Source organism: Myotis daubentonii, chromosome 5 (genome assembly GCF_963259705.1).
Source record: "Myotis daubentonii chromosome 5, mMyoDau2.1, whole genome shotgun sequence".
NCBI lineage: Eukaryota > Metazoa > Chordata > Mammalia > Chiroptera > Vespertilionidae > Myotis > Myotis daubentonii.
In genome coordinates this window covers 26,413,743-26,432,801 of record NC_081844.1, presented here as the reverse complement: position 1 = coordinate 26,432,801, position 19,059 = coordinate 26,413,743, and the positions used below count along the sequence as shown (strand labels likewise).

Below are 19,059 nucleotides of genomic sequence, written 5' to 3'. Positions count from 1 at the left end.
TTTCACACCACTTTGAAAATATATTAAAATTAAAAATTATATTTTTTTCACTTATACAGTTTCTACCCAGTATTCATTCTCACATGGTTTTGTAGGGATTTGAGACAAGTGAAGGTTTTCCTATATTGTTTACTTTTAGAACGTTTTCCACTGTGAGGTTTTTGTTTGTCTGTTTTTGGGTGTGGCTTCCCAAGGAAATGAGATAGCTAAAGGCTTGCCACATAGGCTATCTCTCCAGTGTGCATTCTTACGTGTCCACAAAAGGTTCTCACACATTCCTTATATTCAGACTTTTTCTTAGTTATGAGCTCTTTCATGACTTCGTAAAGAACTGGGACGACTGAAGGCTTTACCACACTTTTTACACTGATAGGGTTTTTCTCCAGTGTGAGTTCTTTCATGTGTTTGTAATGAACTAGGACAATCAAAGGCTTTCCCACATTCCTCACATTTACAAGGCCCATCTCCAGTGTGCTTTATCATATGTCTTTGAACATTAGAAAGGGAAATGAAGGCTTTCCCACATTCCTTACATTCATAGGGCTTCTCTCCACTATGAGCTCTTTCATGTTTTTGAATGGAACTGAGATAAGTGAAGGCCTTCCCACATTGCTTACATTCATAGGGTTTCTCCCCAGTATGACTTCTTTCATGTTTTTGAAGGGAACAGGGAAAACTGAAGGCTTTACCGCATTCCTTACATTCATGGTTTTTTTTTCTGGTATGAGTTCTTTCATGATTTTGAAGGGATCTGGGAGCACTGAAGGATTTACCACATTCCTTACATTCATATGGCTTTTCTCCACTATGTGTGCTTTCATGATATTGAAAGTAATTTGGACAGTCAAAAGCCTTCCCACACTCCTTACATTTGTAAGGCCCATCTCCAGTGTGCTTCATCATGTGTCTTCGAAAGTTGGTAAGAGAACTCAAAGCTTTCCCACATTCCTTACACTCATAGGGTTTCTCTGCAGTATGATTTCTTTCATGTTTTCGAAAGTAACTTGGACAACTGAAGGACTTCCCACATTCCTTACATTCATAGAGTTTCTCTCCAGTATGACTTCGCTCATGTTTTCGAAAATAACTTGGACAACTGAAGGCTTTGCCACATGTTTTACATTCATAGGGCTTTTCTCCACTGTGTCTCCTTTCATGACTTCGAAAGGATCTGGAACAACTGAAGGCTTTACCACACTGCTTACATTCATAGGGTTTCTCTCCAGTATGAATTCTTGTATGTTTTCGAAAGTAACCTGGACAAGTGAAGGCTTTGCCACATTTTTTACATGCATAGGGCTTTTCTCCACTGTGTCTCCTTTCATGGCTTTGAAAGGATGTAAAGCAGCTGAAGGCTTTACCACACTGCCTACATTCATAGGGTTTCTCTCCCGTATGTGTTCTTTCATGTTTTCTGAAGTAACTGGGACAAGTGAAAGCTTTACCACATTGCTTACATTTATACGGTTTCTCTCCTGTGTGAGATATTTCATGAGTTCGACAATAACTGAGACAACTGAAAGCTTTACCACAGTGCTTACATATATAGGGCTTCACTCCAGTGTGAATCTTTTCATGCCTTCGAAAGGACTGGCGATACTTGAAAGCTTTCCCACATTCCTTACATTTATATGGCTTTTCTTCATATTCCTGATACTCATATGGTTTGGGTGTAGTGTGAGATCTCATATGCCTACTAAAGAATGAATGGTTCATGAAGACTCCACACACACTGCATTCACATAGTTTTAATCCAGAAGAAGTTTTCTTTTTCTGATTATGATTTGGAATTTGGCTGAAGTTTTCTCCATATTGACTACCTTGTTTATTTTTACCCAGTCTCTTTACTATATGAATGCTGTAAAAAGTGAAAAGCATATTATTTATTAATGTGTTTATATTAATAGTTATTAAATGACTTTTTTTAACCATAATTAAGGAAACTATAAGTGTTTAGTGCTTTCTGATTGTTTGAAAGTTCTAAATGTTTTGCAAGAGAGCTCAATCATAGCTATTATTAAAACAATTTATTCATAAATGGAGTTTCAACATACTATTTCCAAATGTACTAATTTTGAACCACTAAACATCTAAATCACATGTGAGAAAAAATTATGATGAAAATATTGCAAGAATAAAAAAAAACTTGGCTGATTTGTTTTATGTGCAGTTTTAAATATTTCAAGATTTACTGAGATTCATGGAACACTGCTTCTCACGTCAGTGTGACTCACCTTAAATTTGTCCCATGATTTTCATATTGATCTTCAATGTCATGGTCTTTGCATATTTCTCCTAAAATGCAGACCAGGAAAAATTATAAACATAAAACCTCATAGAAAAAACAACAACACACACCTAAAAAAATCAAAGAAAAATAACTTACAGAAAAATTGTTACATAATAAATCCATGATGAGCTGTGACCATGCCTGGTTTATTTACCAATACATCTCCTTTCCACATTCTACTCCTTGGAAATCCATTGATGAGCAAACAACACTGTTTTTCTAATCGATTAAGCAAGTAAGTAAGAAGTTGTCACCCTTACCTATGGAGGCCAGGTTCCTGAAGGTTTCCCTCATCACATCTCTGTAGAGTTTCTTCTGTGAAGTATCCAGTAAAGCCCACTCCTCCAGGGTGAATTTCACACTTACATCCTCAAAGGCCACAGAATCCTAAAACATCCCAAATATGTATACAGAAGAATGGGTGAGATGAACAGCACTAGGAATTGATACTTAATTCATAACAAGTTCACATATGACACTGTGGTTTCCCAACATTTATTTTATAACTTTGTTGTCAGAACTATTATTTATTGAACACACTCACTTCCTCATAAAAACATTTTTTTTAATCCTTACTTGAGGCTATTTTTTCCATTGATTTTTAGGGAGAGTGGAAGAGAGAAGGAAAGACAGAAACATTAATGTGAGAGAAACACGTTGATTGGTTGCCTCTTGCAACCAAGGTTCATGCCCTTTACCAGAATTGAATCCAGGGCCCTTTGGTCCTCAGGCTGATGCTCTATCCAACGAGTCAAACCAGGTAAGGCTAGACTCTTGTTTAATATAAACAAACTGGAGTCCAAGATGGTGACGGGGTAGGTCCCTGCCATGAGCATACATCAAACATACATGTATAAACTCCTGCAAAATAACTGAGGGCTGAATCAACAAAATTCTTTTTAAATTTTTATTGATTTCAGAAAGGAAGGGAGAGGAAGAGAGAGAGAGAGAGAGAGAGAGAGAGATCAATGACGAAAGAGAATCATTGATCGGCATTGATCGGCTGCCTCCTGTACACCCCCTACTGGGGATCGAACCCACAACCCAGGCATATGCCCTTGACCAGAATTGAACCCGGGACCTTTCAGTCTGAAGGCCGACACTTTATTCACTGAGCCAAGTCGACTGCCGTGGTCGGCAAACTGCGGCTTGCGAGCCACATGCGGCTCTTTGGCCCCTTGAGTGTGGCTCTTCCACAAAATACCACGTGCAGGCGCACATGTACAGTGCGATTGAAACTTCGTGGCCCATGCACAGAAGTCGGTTTTCGGCCTGGGCGAGTCTATTTTGAGGAAGTACTGTTGATATTTGGCTCTGTTGACTAATGAGTTTGCCGACCATTGGGCAAATCAAAAACTTCTGAACAGCAAAGGAGAGAAAGAAATCTTAACAGAGAAGGCTGGGAAACCCAGGTCATCAGGGATTTGGAACAGAAGGAACTTTCTTGAGTTGCCAGCGAGTGCCATTGGTTACACCCCTTCCACTTCCACGGGGTGACAGGAGCTCTATTCTGGTGCTCTGGCCTACCTGCAAGGTCACTGTAGATTTTTTTGGATACATCACCTGAGACCATTTTGGCTCTGAATAAATGGAGCAAGCAGGGTCAACAGAGCATAACTACATGCACCTGGCCTCCACACCCAGCGATGCTCTGGCTTGGTATTCCAATATCGCAGACAGACACGTTAGGCACCTGCTCAGCTCCTCCCAGCCTGCTGAAACCACCTGGCAAACAGCCTACACAGAGGCTGCATCTACAAAAGGCCACTTTTTCAAGACTGGGAGAGACAGTTATTTTGTTTAATCATATAAGCAAACATAGAAAGTTAAACAAAATGAAAAGACAGAAGAATATCTTTCCAATGAAGAAACAAGAAAAACCTCGGGGGGTGAAGGGGTGAGAGGGGGCAACCCCTACAAAAATGGAGATAAGTCATTTGCCTGATAAAAATTTCAAAGAAATGGTTATAAGGATACTCACCAAACTTAAGAGTGGAATAGAAAAACTTAGGGAGAACTTTAACAAAGAGTTAGAAAGTATAATAACCAAGCAGACCCGAAGAATACAGTAACTCAAATAAAAATACATTAAAAGGAGCCATATTGAGACCGGTAGGAGGGGCGGTCATGTGGAACAGGCTGGGCCCACACCCACATGTGGCAGTTTATAATCAGGAGGAATATCTTGGCTGTGGAGGTTCCCCATAAGGAGCAAGATACCCCAGCCCCCACACAAGATACCCAGCCCAGAGTTCCAGTGCCAGGAAGAGAAGTCCCATAACTTTGGGCTGTAAATAACAGTGGAGACTGTGACTGAGTGACACTGAGGCTGCTGGAGTCCCAGGAGGTTCCTTTTAAAGGGCCGCACATAGACTTACTCAGACTCACTCCCTCTGAGCTCCAGCATGGGGCAGCATGTTAAAAGGAACCAGGGACATAAAGGGAAGAACTAAATTGTCTGGCATCAGGAGCTGGTGAGCTGCTTTTTGTCAGACAAAAGTGCTAGCAGAGGCCATTCATTGTTCCTTTGCTGAGCCTTCCCCTGCAGAGCCAATGGGGAGCGGAGGGCGGGGTATGGGGGTCAGGGCAGGGAGGGGGGGTGGGGGGAGATGCCATATCTGGCTCACACTGTTTGCTCTGCCCTGGTGATTCCCTGAGACCTTGCCCCACCCAACTTGTGGGCTTATCCAAGCTGTTTCCAGTGGCTTTTCCACACAACTGGCCTCTCTTGACTCATGCTTCAGACTTTACTAAAATCTCTCAACTGAGCAGCATCTGACCTCTGTGTTCTCCTTACCCTAAGTGGCCCCAGGCCTAGCACTAGCGGTAGCCCGCCTTGCTTCCACTTTGGCCTTGCCTGGGCACCTTCAAACCCAACACAAGTAGCAGCTATCTGCAGATCACTCTGTACCTTGTGCCAGGTGGTTCTGAAGCATAGTAATCCCTCCTTTGGAAAACTGCTGTTTAAAACTGTTGTTTGAACTACTCTGTTATTCTTAGACAGTCTCTTATTCTGTAGGTCAACTCTTATTTTTAGACTGTAAAATAACTTTGTTTTTAGCTTGAATAATAGAAAAGATAAACTTGTCTGACCTTGCAAGCTCGCCATCTAAAGGGGCTGATACACTGATACTGATATTAATTCACATATTCTGCCAAGTGTTTGTTCTTCCAAAGTTACAAGTTGTCTGTATAGATATGATAGGTGTTTGATTAGATGCGATATGTACTCAAGGTTAAAAGCTGACTTACACAAAGAACTAGAACAGTGGTTCTCAACCTTGGCTGCACATTAGAATCACCTGCGAATCTTTTTAAAATCCTGATTTCTGGGCCTCATCCTCTGGAAATTCTTTGTTACTAATGTTGTGGCTCACCCCATAACAAAGAAACAGAATTTCTGGAGGATGAGGCCCAGAAATCAGGATTTTAAAAACATTCCCAGGTGATTCTAATGTGCAGCCAAGGTTGAGAACCACTGAACTAGAAGGATATAAAAAGGAAATATTCCCTCCTGTGTTTGTTCAGAATTTGACAGAGGTAATCTGCTCTGAACCTGCACGCAATAAAGATGACTCCTAACTAATTAGCTCATTAGGCGTCTTGTCTAGCTTGCTGATTTGCGATACAACAGTTCCAGGCAGGGCACAGGCAGTGGCTGACTTTGCACCTCCCGGGAGGCCCCAGAGCCAGTACACCTGATGGATCATGCTGGATTACAACCCCGCCACCTCCACAAGCATTACATTCAAGGGACAGACTTGGTGAGCACCAAAGCCCCACTGAAGCAAGTCCTGCTACTTAGGGTCGACTCCTGCATAGCCGATTGGCCTGGTGGTCAATCTCTCCCAGTGAGGCTAACAGCAATAAAGGCTCACCTACAACAGGAAGTGTATGGAGCCCACAGACGGACATACCTGGAGCTCCCAGTGCAGGTGACTAGGGAGGCTGCACCACTGGGCTCTATAGGACACTTACTATACAAGGTCACTCTAACAATTCCAGGAGAAATAGCAGCTCTACCTAATACATAGAAACCAACACAGGGAAGCAGTCAAAATGCAGAGACAAAGAAACATGTCCCAAATGAAAGAACAAGAGAAATCCAGAAAAAGAACTAAGTGAAACAGAGGCAAGCAAACTACCAGGTACAGAGTTCAAAACAATGGTTATAAAAGATGCTCAAAGAACTTAGTGAGAACTTCAAAGACCTTAGTAAGAACTTCAACAGCATGAAAAAGGACATAGGAACTATACAAAAGAACCAGTCAGAAATGAAGGATACACTAACTAAAATGAAGAATAATTTACAGGGAATCAACTGTACAGGACACCGAGAATCAAATCAGTGATTTGGAATATGAGGAAGCAAAAAACCCAATTAGGCCCTGGTTGGTTTGTCCAGTGGTTAGAGAGTCATCCAGTGCACTGAAGGGTTAGGTTTCGATTTCTGGTCAAGGCACATACCTGGGTTGTAGGAATGATCCGCAACCCTAGTCAGGGTGTGTGCAGTAGGCAAACAATTGATGTGTGTGTGTGTGTCTCTCTCTCACCTTCTCTCCCTGACTCCCTCCCTTTCACTCACTCTCTCTTAAAAAAAAAAAAAAATCAATGGAAAAAATATCCTTGGTGAGGATTAACAAACAACCAACCAACAACAAAAATACCCAATCAGAACAGCAAAAAAGAAAAAAAGAATCCAAAATATGAAGACAGTGTAAGGAGCCTCTGGGACAACTTTAAGCATTCCAACATTTGCATCATGGGGGTACCAGAAGAAGAGTGCAAGAAATTGAAAACCTATTTGAAAATAAAATGACAGAGCTGTAGCTGGTTTGGCTCAGTGGATAGAGTGTCAGCCTGGGGACTGAAGGGTTCCGGGTTCAATTCTGGTCAAGGGCACATGCCCGGGTTGCAGGCTCAATCCCCAGTGGGGGGTGTGCAGGAAGCAGCTGATCAACAATTCTCTCATCACTGATGTTTCTATCTCTCTCTCCCTCTCCCTTTCTCTCTAAATTCAATAAAAATATATTAAAAAAAATAATAATGATGACAAAAAACTTCCCTCATCTGGTGAAAGAAATAGACAAACAAGTCTAGGAAGTGCAGGGAGTCCCAAACAAGATGAACCCAAAGATGCCCACACCAAGACACATAATTAAAATGCAAAGGGTTTAAAATAAATAAATAAAATAAAATAAAATGCAAAGGGTTACAGACAAAGAGAGAATCTGCAAGACAGCAAGAGAAAAGCAGTTAGTTACCTACAAGGGAACTCCCATAAGGCTGTCAGCTGTTATCTTAATAGACACTTTGCAGGCCAGAAGGGAGTGGCAAGAAATATTCAAAGTGATATAAAGCAAGGACCTATAACCAAGATTACTTTACTCAGCAGAGCTATCCTTTAGAATTTAAGGTTAGATAAAAAGCTTCCCAGACAAGGAAAAGCTAAAGGAGTTCATCACCACCAAACCAGTATTACATGAAATGTTAAAGGGTCTTCTTTAAGAAGAAGAAATAAAAGATCAAAAATATAAACAAAATGGCAGTAAATATATATCTGTCAATAATTAAATCTAAATCAAAATATTCAAACAAGCAGAACATAAATAGAGAACACTTTGATGGTGCCAGATGGGAGAGGGGTTGGGTGGTGGTGTAAAAGGTTAAAGGATAGTTATAGTATAGTCATGGGGGTATAAAGTAGAGCACAGGAAATATAGTCAATAATATTCTAATAACTATGTATTGTGCTAGATGGGTACGAGATATTTTGGGAAGATCACTTAGTTTTATAATGTCTAATCACTGGGGTGTACACATGAAATTAACATAATAGTGTATGTCAACTATAATTGAAAAATAAAAAATTATTTTAAAAAATTGATGTTTCTCATTGCCCCCCTTTCTCTATCTAAAATCAATTTTAAAAATTTAAAAAGAAAAAATATATGAGAGGAAAATATCTCATAGATAAAGCCAAGTATTTAATAAATACAGCAAATCAGACATTTAAAAAACTACTATGAATGTCAAAAGACAGAAGCATCAAATTCAACTCAAACTACAATAAGTAGTTAGGACTGACGCAATACAAAAAAAATCTAAAACATAACATCAATAACATAAAACATCAGGGCAATGTTTTATATAATATCTTGAAACTTAAATGCCTATCAGCTTAAAATATACTGCTACAGATACAGAATGCTATAGATAAACCTCATGGTAACTACAAACCCAAAACCTACAAAAGATAAAGAAAAAGTAAAGAGAAAGAAACCCAAACAAAACACTAAGGAAAAGTAGAAAACCATAGGGGAAGAGATCAGGAGAAGAAAGGAACAGAGGAGAACTATAAAAACAACCAAAAAATAATTAACAAAATGGCAATAAGTACATATTAATAATTATATTAAATGTAAATAGATTAAATACAAAGACATAGAGTGGTTGGCTGGATTTTAAAAAATATGAGGCATTCTTTCTCTCTCTTGAGCATGCCCACACCTTTCCCCACCCTTTTCTTTCTCCAGGGCAGGTGTATCTCTCTGGAGAACCCCCCCCCCACACAACCTTTCCTCCTCTTTCCCTCAGGCTTGTTCTCTCTGCCTTTCTTTTGCCTCTGTAACTTGTTTCCTGAGCCCATGCAGCCCAGTTGGCTCACCTTTCCTACCTGTGTGACTTTCTAAATAAACTTTTTCTTATAATTTGAAAAAAAAAAATCTATCTACATGCTGTTTACAGAAGACTTCAAATTAAAAGACACATGCACACTGAAAGTGAAGAAATGAAAAAGAGTAATCATGCAAATAGGAACAAAAAGAGAGCTAGGGTAGCAATATTCCCAGGTTCGATTCCGGTCAAGGGCATGTACCTTGGTTGCGGGCACATCCCCAGTGCGGGGCGTGCATGAGGCAGCTGATCAGTGTTTCTCTCTCATCGATGTTTCTAACTCTCTATCCCTCTCCCTTCCTCTCTGTAGAAAATCAATAAAACATATTTAAAAAAAAGAAAAAAAAGAAAACCTCTTGAACGAATAAGAGAATAGAGAAAGGTTGAAGGATAAAAGGTTAATATACAAAAGGTAATTATTGGCCCTAACCGGTTTGGCTCAGTGGATAAAGTGTCAGCCTGCAGACTCAAGGGTCCCAGGTTCAATTGCAGCCAAGGGCATGTACCTTGGTTGCGGGCACATCCCCAGTAGGGAATGTGCAGGAGGCAGCTGATCGATGTTTCTCTCTCATTGATGTTTCTAACTCTCTATCCCTCTCCCTTCCTCTCTGAAAAAAATCAATAAAATATATATTTTTAAAAAGGTAATTATTACTTTCTACAGATACCCACAAATATACTGAACTGATCTTTGACAAAACACTAAAGGCAATTCAGTGGGAAAACAGTCTTTACAAGAAATAGTGCAAGAAAAACTGGACATCCATAAGCAGAAAGACAGAACGAGAGAAAGAAAATATAAACAGGTTTTACACCTTTCACAAAAATGAACTCAAATGGATCAGAGAGTTAGTACAAAATGCAAAACTACAAAACTTCTAGAAGATAATGTAGAAGAAAATCTAGGTGACCTTGGTTTAGTATTAATTTTTTGATACAACAAAAGCAAGAGCCAAGATAGAAAAAAAAATGATCATTTTGACTATAATAAAATAACTCCAGCTCAGTAAAACACAGCATTAAGATAACGAAAACAAGCCACAGGCTGTCAGAAAATCTCTGCAAATCACTTAATTCCTTTAAGCACTAACAAAATGTAAACCATACAAAATAGAAATGTTCAAATTTCTTGCTAACTAAAGGACACATAGTATCATAGTTTGTCCTTCTCCTATACTTCACACCAGGGGTATTTTCAGGAATAAGCAGGATATTATAATACATTAGGGTTTGAGTTAAGCTCCTAAATGTAGAATGATTTTCAAAGATTTACACCAGCTTTCAGTAGTTCTCCTCACATCAATTAAGATAGATATTCAATTGCTTTAGCTTTTTTTTCTTTAAAGTTCTCTAGGGTCACACACATATAAAAACTGATATGAAACAGAAAAATGTACCTGAGCCCTGGTTGGTTGATCAGTGGTTAGAGCATTGGCCAACGACCAGAGGACCCCAGGTCCATTCCTGGTCAAGGGTGCATACCTCGGTTGCACATTCAATCCCCGCCCCAGTTGGGGTGCAAGGGGGAGGCAATCTCCTCCTCCTCCTCCTCCTCTTCTTCCTCTTCCTCCTCTCCTCCTCTCTTCTTCCTCCTCTTCCCTCCCCTCCTCCTCCACCTTGCCCCCCTTCTTCCACTCTATCTAAAAATCAATGAAAAATTTCCTCTGGTGAGGATTTTTTTTAAAAAAAAAGTACCTGAGAACTTATATGCACTCACCTCACATCTTGAGGTTCTCTTGCTTAAATGGAAAACTCTATTTTCACAATTTTCTTGCTCTCCTGACCTTGTATCTGTCCATCGTACAGTTCCATACCCAAGTTTTCAGGGACACTAAAGTCAAAGGCCTGCACTACTCAGTGGATAAAGGATCCGGAGGAAAGAAACACAAACAAGTATTGGAATCAGCTCAGAGGAGCAGCCTGCTCCCCACAGGACAGGAGAGCCACTTTCAGAAGGTTCCACATTCTGTACTCTCCCGGCTGCGACAGAACCCCTGGAAGGAGGGAGGGACACCTGAGCAGCCCCAGGAATGAAGTCTGGGAGCTCCAACACCCTCTCCTCCCCAGGAAGACACACCCCCTCTCTCAGGCTTCATCTCACAGTGAGGAAACGTTCAGCTGGATTTAGTAGAAGGTTCTGATCCAAATGAACTCCCAAATTCATGAACCTAACCCAGGACACCGAACCCCTGACTTTTACAGACTTTCTCAATGTGCATGAATCACACTCCGAGTGCACCTACGCCCTGGATGCAAAACGCCAACCAATATGCCTAGAAACAGGCCCCGGGGGACCACAGCTAAAACCTCAGAAGGAGCATCAACCCCTGTCCCATGTGCACCTGCACCCCCAGCTTCCCAGGGCTGTAGCTTCTCAGTGTAAAGGCTCCTTCCATGGCGGGTGTGAGCAGGTAGGACACCTGCAGGGGGGGAGGAGGACTCTCCGGGAAGAACCAACTGGGCCTTCAAGTACTTACTTCCCTTTGCAGGTTCTGGGGGTATGTGTGCTTAGTTTGGGTCACTGACCACAGACCTCTGCTCCCCACTGGAATAGCTTTGGGCAACCACTGATATTTTAAGGCACAAACCCAGTGTTTGAACAACCCATAAATAAAGGTGACAAACCCAAAGAGGGGCAGTGTTGACAGGACAGACCACCCAGGAAAGTTTGCCAAGAGGAACGTCCACCCAAATATCCAAAGAACTTGCCATGGGCTGTCCGTGTCCAGGAATGATCCTGGGAGGCCGGGCATAAGAATTTCATACAAGGTAGTTGCAAACGATTGATTATTCGCTACTTTCCTCTCATGTAAAATATCCACAAACAAAAAATAAACTTTATTAAAAGACCATCCATTGACTATGGGAAAATGATAAACAGTTAAAATATGGGTCTGTTTGAAACGCACCCCAGAAGACAAATAGTGGACTCTGATGCTTGAATTGGGAAGGGGACGTGGGCGTTTGGGGGCAGGGGGAGGGATTTGGAAATGTAGGCAGATTGGGGTGGGAGCTGGGGATTTGAGACCCTGCTTCCTAAGCATGGGGAAAACTCAGGAGAAAATGGGCCCCCCCCCCTCCCCGAGAGAAAGCAGGGACCGGGGACCCCACAGATGAGTTCCTCTCCCGCACGGCCCCCGCTAATAAGTTACGACGGTTCTCTTACGACCCGTTCCGTGGCCGCCGCACCGTTTGGGCGGACGCGGGGCTGCGGGCGCAGAGCTGCCCAGCTAAGCTGCAGGGTCGGGCCGAAATCGCCGCGCAGAGACGGGGCAGGACGCCCGGGGTCCGGCTGCTGGCCCAGCCCCCACGCCGCGTGCGGGAGCGGGCCGAGGTCCGAGAGGCGGCTCCGAGGACTCTGGGCTTGACCTTGGGGAGGCCAGGTCCGCTAACGCCGGTTCCAACCAGCATCTCGTCCCCGTCTTCGCACCCTGGCCTCACGCACTCACCATTTTGGGGTTTCTTGGGTCCCCTGGCGTCCCCCTGAAGATTTCTGGTAACCGTACGGGTCCCAACGCGACAGAGCCGGCGGCAAAGCGACCCGGGGCCTTGGAGGGCGAGCGACCCCCGAGCTCCCGGAGGCAGGACGTCCGGGCTGGTGGAGGGACATCGCCCCGCCCACCGCCCCGGGGCCACCCCTGATTGGACAGTTCGAAAGGCCTGTTCTTTCGCGCCTGAGTGACAGCCGGACAGCGCTTTCGCGACTGGGCAGAAGGCCCGCGGGAACTCGTCCTCTGAGACTTTTTCATTGAAATATAATGTGCGAGGCCCCTGGCGGAGCTGGGATCCTTTTTTTACAAGTGCACACACTTAAAAGTCAGCTAACCATAGGCAATAATGCAGTGGTTCTCAACCTTCTGGCCCTTTAAATACAGTTCCTCATGTTGTGACCCAACCATACAATTATTTTCGTTGCTCCTTCCTAACTGTAATGTTGCCACTGTTATGAATCGTAATGTAAATATCTGATATGGCCCTAACCGGTTTGGCTCAGTGGATAGAGCGTCGGCCTGCGGACTCAAGGGTCCCCGGTTCGAATCCGGTCAGGGGCATGTACCTTGGTTGCGGACACATCACCAGTAGGGGATGTGCAGGAGGCAGCTGATCGATGTTTCTCTCTCATTGATATTTCTAACTATCCCTCTCCCTTTCTCTCTGTAAAAAATCAATAAAAGCCGAAACCGGTTTGGCTCAGTGGATAGAGCGTCGGCCTGCGGACTGAAGGGTCCCAGGTTCGATTCCGGTCAAGGGCATGTGCCTGGGTTGCGGGCGCATCCCCAGTGGGAGATGTGCAGGAGGCGGCTGATCGATGTTTCTCTCCCATCGATGTTTTTGACTATCTCTCTCTCCCTTCCTCTCTGTGAAAAATCAATAAAATATATTTTTAAAAAAATATCTGATATGCAGGATGGTCTTAGGCGACCCCTGTGAAAGGGTCGTTCGACTGCCAAAGGGGTCGCGACCCACAGGTTGAGAACCGCTGCAATAATGTGTCTGGCTCCATTTGATCGCTTATGGTCGATAGCGTTGAATCTTCCACCCATCACCACCTCACCTCCTATTTTGTATTTTAAAAAATCCCCTGGTCTCCCAAGCCCTCGGCTCTGGTTGGGAGGACAACTCTCAGTCTAACTACCAGCTATGAGATATGTTGATTAGATTCTCAGCTGTGCGGTTTATACCAGAAGGAAATTTATTTGAGATTATTTTTAAAAATGTATCCTTAGAGAACTTTGAAGTGTAAAAGGACATAATCTCCCTAAGGTAGCGGTTTTCAACCTTTTTTATGGCATACATAAACGAATTACTAAATTTCTGCTGCACATCCAAAAAAAAGTATGTTATTTATTTATTTATTTTTGCCAATCTGACAAAAATAAATAGGTATAATTTTGATTCGTTCACTCCGCGGGCAGCTATTGTTGTGTTGGCTGTTGTCATTACTTAAATTTAACAATCTAAGGAAAAGAGGTCAGTGCCTCTTTTCATGTTTTAAAAATTCTTGCAGCACACCTGTCTGTCAATTGCTGCACACCAGTTGAAAATCGGTGCCCTGAGGTAATCAATTCCTATTTGGGCTGATATAACAAAAACACTATTTTTAATTTGACTATTTTTGATTTTTGGGTCATCTATACTAACAAAAGCCTAGGTGGTCCTTATGCCCTCACGCAATACCTTCACGTCATCACAAGATGGCCACCACAAGATGGCCAGCAGGGGATGGCAATTGGGGGTGATCCGACCAGCAGGGGAGCAGTTAGGCTGTCAATCAGGCCAGCAGGGGTGCGGTTAGGGGGCAATCAGGCAGGCAGGCAAGCGGTTAGGAGCCAGCAGTCCTGGATTGTGAGAGGGATGTCCAACTGTGGGATCAGGCCTAAACCGGCAGTCGGACAACCCCCTGAGGGGTCCCAGATTGGAGAGGGTGCAGGCGGGGCTGAAGGACACCTCCCCTCCCGTGCATGAATTTTGTGCACCAGGCCTCTAGTATTAAATAATTCTTCGCCAAATCAAAGGTCATATTTCCCACTATGTGTGTTTCTAAGAATGTTATAATTTTACTTCAGATTTAGGTCTTTGATTTATTTTGGTAAATTATTGTATGTGGTGTAATCTAAGGATCCAACTTAATTCTGTTTAAAAATATTTTTTTATTGATTTCAAAGAGGAAGGGTGAGGGAAAGAGAGATAGAAGCATCAATGATGAGAGAGAATCATTGATTGGCTGCCTCCTGCACAGCCCTTACTGGGGATTGAGCCTGCAACCTGGGCACGTGCCCTGACCTGGAATCTAACCATGGCCTCTTGGTTCATAGGCCCATTGTCGACCACTGAACCATGCCAGCCGGGCTTAATTCTTTTGAATGTTACTGTCTAGTTGTCCCAGCACCAATTTTAAAAAAGAATATTCTCTCTTCATTCTTAGCATATTTTTCAAAAATCAGATGACCATGATGAATGGGTTTATATCTGGAATCTCAATCTACTGCATTGATCTGTGTGTCTGTCCTTGTGTCATTACCACATTACCTTGGTTACTATTGCTGAATAGTATGATTTGAAATCAGGAAATAGTCCTACTACTTTGTTTTACTTTTGGTTTCACTACTCTAGTTGTCCTGCAATTCCATATGAATTTATGAAACATCCTGACAATTTCTATAAAGAAATCAGCTGAGATTCTGTCAGGGATTGTGTTGAATATGTAGATCATTTGGGGAAGCATTGCCATCTCAAAAGTGTTAAGCCTTCTGATCTGTGACCATTGGCTATTTTCCCTATGATTTATTTAGATCTTTACATAATTTTGGGGGAGTTCACCCCTTTTTTCTCTTGCCTAATCAGGGAGAAATAAAGAGCAAGGAAAAAGGATGGCATTATTTCAAGGCTTGTATTCATTTTTATTAAAGATTTGCAATGCCCAAATATATAAATCCCCACCCAACCATACCCCAATTCTTTCCATTTCCAAAAATGCAAATCAAATTTTGGCAATAAAAATGTTTAATGGTTATTATTACTAGAAATTAATTTCAGGGAAAATGTGGCTATGCCCTAGCGCTAGCCGGTTTGGCTCAGTGGATAGAGCGTCTGCCTGTGGACTGAAGGGTCACGGGTTCAATTCTGGGCAAGGGCACATGCCTGGGTTGTGGGCTTGATCCCTGTTAGGTTAGGTGGCTCAGGAGGCGGCGAAGGAAATAAAGAGAGTTGATCAGAAAAGGAAGGAACGAAGGAAAGTTTATTCTGTGTCCCCGGGAGACCCATGTACCCCCAAGGACAGGGCACATAGATTCACGCCAACAGGGAGGGGGGGCGCTATTTTTATACTGCGGTTGGGTGAGGGGCTGGGACATGAGCTGAGGTATTCAGCTGAGGAAGTTTCCGCTGCAGGGGGTCAGCAAGGTATTCAGGAAGGAGTCAGTATCTGTGTGGGGTCGGTATTGATTCAGGGAGAGCCAGTATCTGTGTCTGGCACGCTGATCTGTTAGAAATGCCAGGGGGAGTCCATTATCTCGTCACATGTCTGCATGTATCCGATCCTGGGCTCTCTCGGACCTAATAATCCCCAGGAGGGGGCATGCAGGAGGCAGCCAATCAATGATTCGCTTTCATCATTGATGTTTCTACCTCTCTCTCCCTCTCCCCTCCTCTCTGAAATCAATAAAATATATTTCAAAAAAAGAACCACCTCCTCTTACCACACAACCACAGTAATTGAAGCACCTTGGAGAACAGCATGAAGTAGCCTCAGCAAAGCGACCAGCTCTCCCTATTTTTTCCTGTGAGAAGTAGAGCATTTTCTGCCCAGATGGGGACACAGCTGGAACCATACAATTCCCAGGGCAAGTACCAGCAGGGTGTGGAAGGGCAGGGATGCAAGGTAATTTCTGCAGCAGCAGGTTCCTGAAGTTCAGCCGTGTGAGAGAAGAGACCAAACATATGCATCTTCCCCAGTGAACTCGCATTCTTAGTAGGAGGTCATTTATTTGAGGGTTCTTGAGATGGGAGAGGAAACAAAATAAAAAGCCAGAGGTATTCCAGACTAGAAAATCAGAATGATTTCTAGAAAAAATGCCTCGAGACTATTGTTTTTGAGATAGCTGTGAAAAGGAAGGTGAAAAAAAGATGATGAAATGCAAATATATTCTCCATCCTGCCGGGGTCCAACCCCAGCGGGTCCAGGGGTCCCCAAAGGTGTAGACGGAGTCGGCGAAGAAGGAAGGACACGGAGACAGCGTTCAGTTGATCAGCAGCCTAGCCAGGATCTCTAGCCTGGATCTCCAGCCAAGTTCTGGTCTCGATCTCCAGAGAGGGTCTGCTTAGGATCTCCAGAGAGGTTCTGTCCAGGTTCTCCAGTCAGGTTCAGTCACCAGGTTCTAGTCAGGCTCTCCTGCCAATCTCCGCAGTCAGGTTCAGTCCAGGATCCCCTGCCATGCTCTCTCGCCAGGCTCCGCCTCCAGGCTCTGAGGCCAGTCCCTGTCCAGGATCCTCCGGCATGCTCTCGCCAGCAAAGTTCTTCTGTCTCTAGAGAACGTTCTGTGCCTAGGCTCTGTCTCTCTTGGTCCTGTCTTCCAAGCACTGTGTTCTCAGTTCTGTGTCTGAAGTTCTGTCTTATAAGTTCTGTCTCTTGCTGTCTTGTTACATCTGTATTTATACCAGTTGATTTTAATCCTGTCAATTTCTATTCCAAAGGTTAGGGCGTTTCTTATCTCCATTCCAGGGAGTAAAGATTATGTAGCTTAAGCATGATTGTTCATAGTTAAAGTGATTAGTTACCCGCCTGGCACTTAGTTGAGGGGTTTTATTCCCTCCCTAACTTCAGGGGAAAATCCCTACCTGGGGATTCAACCTTTCTCGGAGAGGTGACCTTGGTTAAAACACAGCGCCAAGAAGGTGAGCAAACATATTAAGAACCGTATGCCATATATGCCAGGTCCCTTGAAACAGCAAGGATGGACCGGCTCCCGGCACCATCCCAGTTCTGCATGGTGAATGCCCACAGACCTTTCTTCCTGCTGTGTGTGGTGACTGATGCCGATCCACCCCGTGTGGGCCTCCTGGTAAGCTGAGTCCTGGGTGAAACGTGTGCCCTCCTTTCCTCTCTCCACTGAGGTCACCTGTGGTTCTGTGGCTCTGCCCTCAGGCTGCCTGTGTCAGGTGGCCTCCAGGTTCTTCTGTGTCCCAGGCTCGATGGGTTATTGCAACTGTTTGGGTGGGGCTGTTTGTCTCGGATGATACTAAAGGTGAGCATTTCCTCAGGGACTGGAGAGAGGCAATGGTCAGAGCCAGGAATCTGACCTGGTTCATCCAATGAAGAGAATGCCTGGCAAGGAGTGATTTCATCATTGTCAGAATGAGTGTTATGCTCGTATCACAGACTCACCAATCAGGGGGGTTATTACTTCGATGAAACCCAGGTTTCTAAGTCTCGTTATTGTAGATTAAACAGTGTAACCACAAGTAAGTGACTGAGTCACAAGTGAGAAAACCTAACCACCTACTTGTATTTTCCATGTCAGGAACATTTTCTCTCTTTAATTAAAAATGTCTTTTAAATTGTTTTTTAAATTCTTTTAAAACATGTGTTGTTTTTTTTACATGTTGTTAATCCTTACCCAAGGATATTTTCCCCATTAATTTTCAGAGAGAGTGGAAGGAAGGTATAGAGACAGAGAGAAACATGGATGTGAGAGAGACACATCCATTAGTTGCCTCCTGCAGGTGCCTGCCCAGGGGTTGGATGGAGCCTACAACCAAGGTAATGCTCTTGACCTGAATGGAACTCATGAGCTTTCAGTCCAAGGGCTGATGCTCTTACCACTGAATAAAGCCAGCTAGGGCTAAATATGTTTTTATTGTCATAGAGGAAGGCAAAGGGAGAGGGAGATAGAAATATCAATGATGAGAGAGAACCAAGATGGCGGCATAGGTTAACGCCGGAGTTTGCTGCTTTGAACAACTACTTCAAAAGTGAAACTAAAACACGGAACGGACATCACGCGGAACCACAGGAACGCTGGCTGAGTGGAAGTCCTACAACTAGGAGGAAAGAGAAACGCACACGGACACTCAGAGGAGGCGCAGTGCTGAAGTCAAATTCTGAGGTGCGGAGTGCGAGGAGCGGGCTGGCGGCGGAGGGCGCGGTTGGCGTTTTCAATCGGGAGGGAGTCGCAGACTCTGAGCTCCAGACACAGGCGAGTCTTTAGGGACCCAGACTCAAATGGGAGAAGCGGGACTGTCTGGCTTCGGTCAGAGCGAGTGCAGCTTTCTCTCCCAGCTTTGCATCGGGTGCTGGAACTCAGAGAGGCAGAGCCCCTGGGGACAGGACTGAGAGCCGCCATAACTGCTCTCTCCGGCCCACCCTGTTGATCCTGTTCGACCCGCCCTGCCCAAGCCCTGCACAGAGGCATTTGCCGGATAGCCTCAGGCAAAGGCTAGATTAACACCTCCCTAGAGGACAGAAGTTCTCTCACTGCTGACACAGCTGATTCTCATAGCCACTTGGCCTGGAGGTCAAACCCTCCCTAGTATTAGCTACAACAATCAAGGTTTAACTATAAGACTTCGAACAAAGACCACTAGGGGGTGCACCA

The 19,059-nt window shown here is 43.7% G+C and overlaps 1 protein-coding gene across 1 annotated transcript; it reads right to left on the bottom strand.

Moving 5' to 3' along the window:
• Positions 1 to 285: 285 nt before the first annotated feature.
• On the bottom strand, positions 286 to 12,564 carry LOC132234995 (zinc finger protein 709-like). Its single transcript, XM_059696671.1, is given in 4 exon segments — positions 286 to 1,858; positions 2,235 to 2,295; positions 2,551 to 2,677; positions 12,415 to 12,564. Coding segments are annotated over 4 exon segments (1,764 nt in total). The 5' UTR covers positions 12,418 to 12,564.
• Positions 12,565 to 19,059: the final 6,495 nt, after the last annotated feature.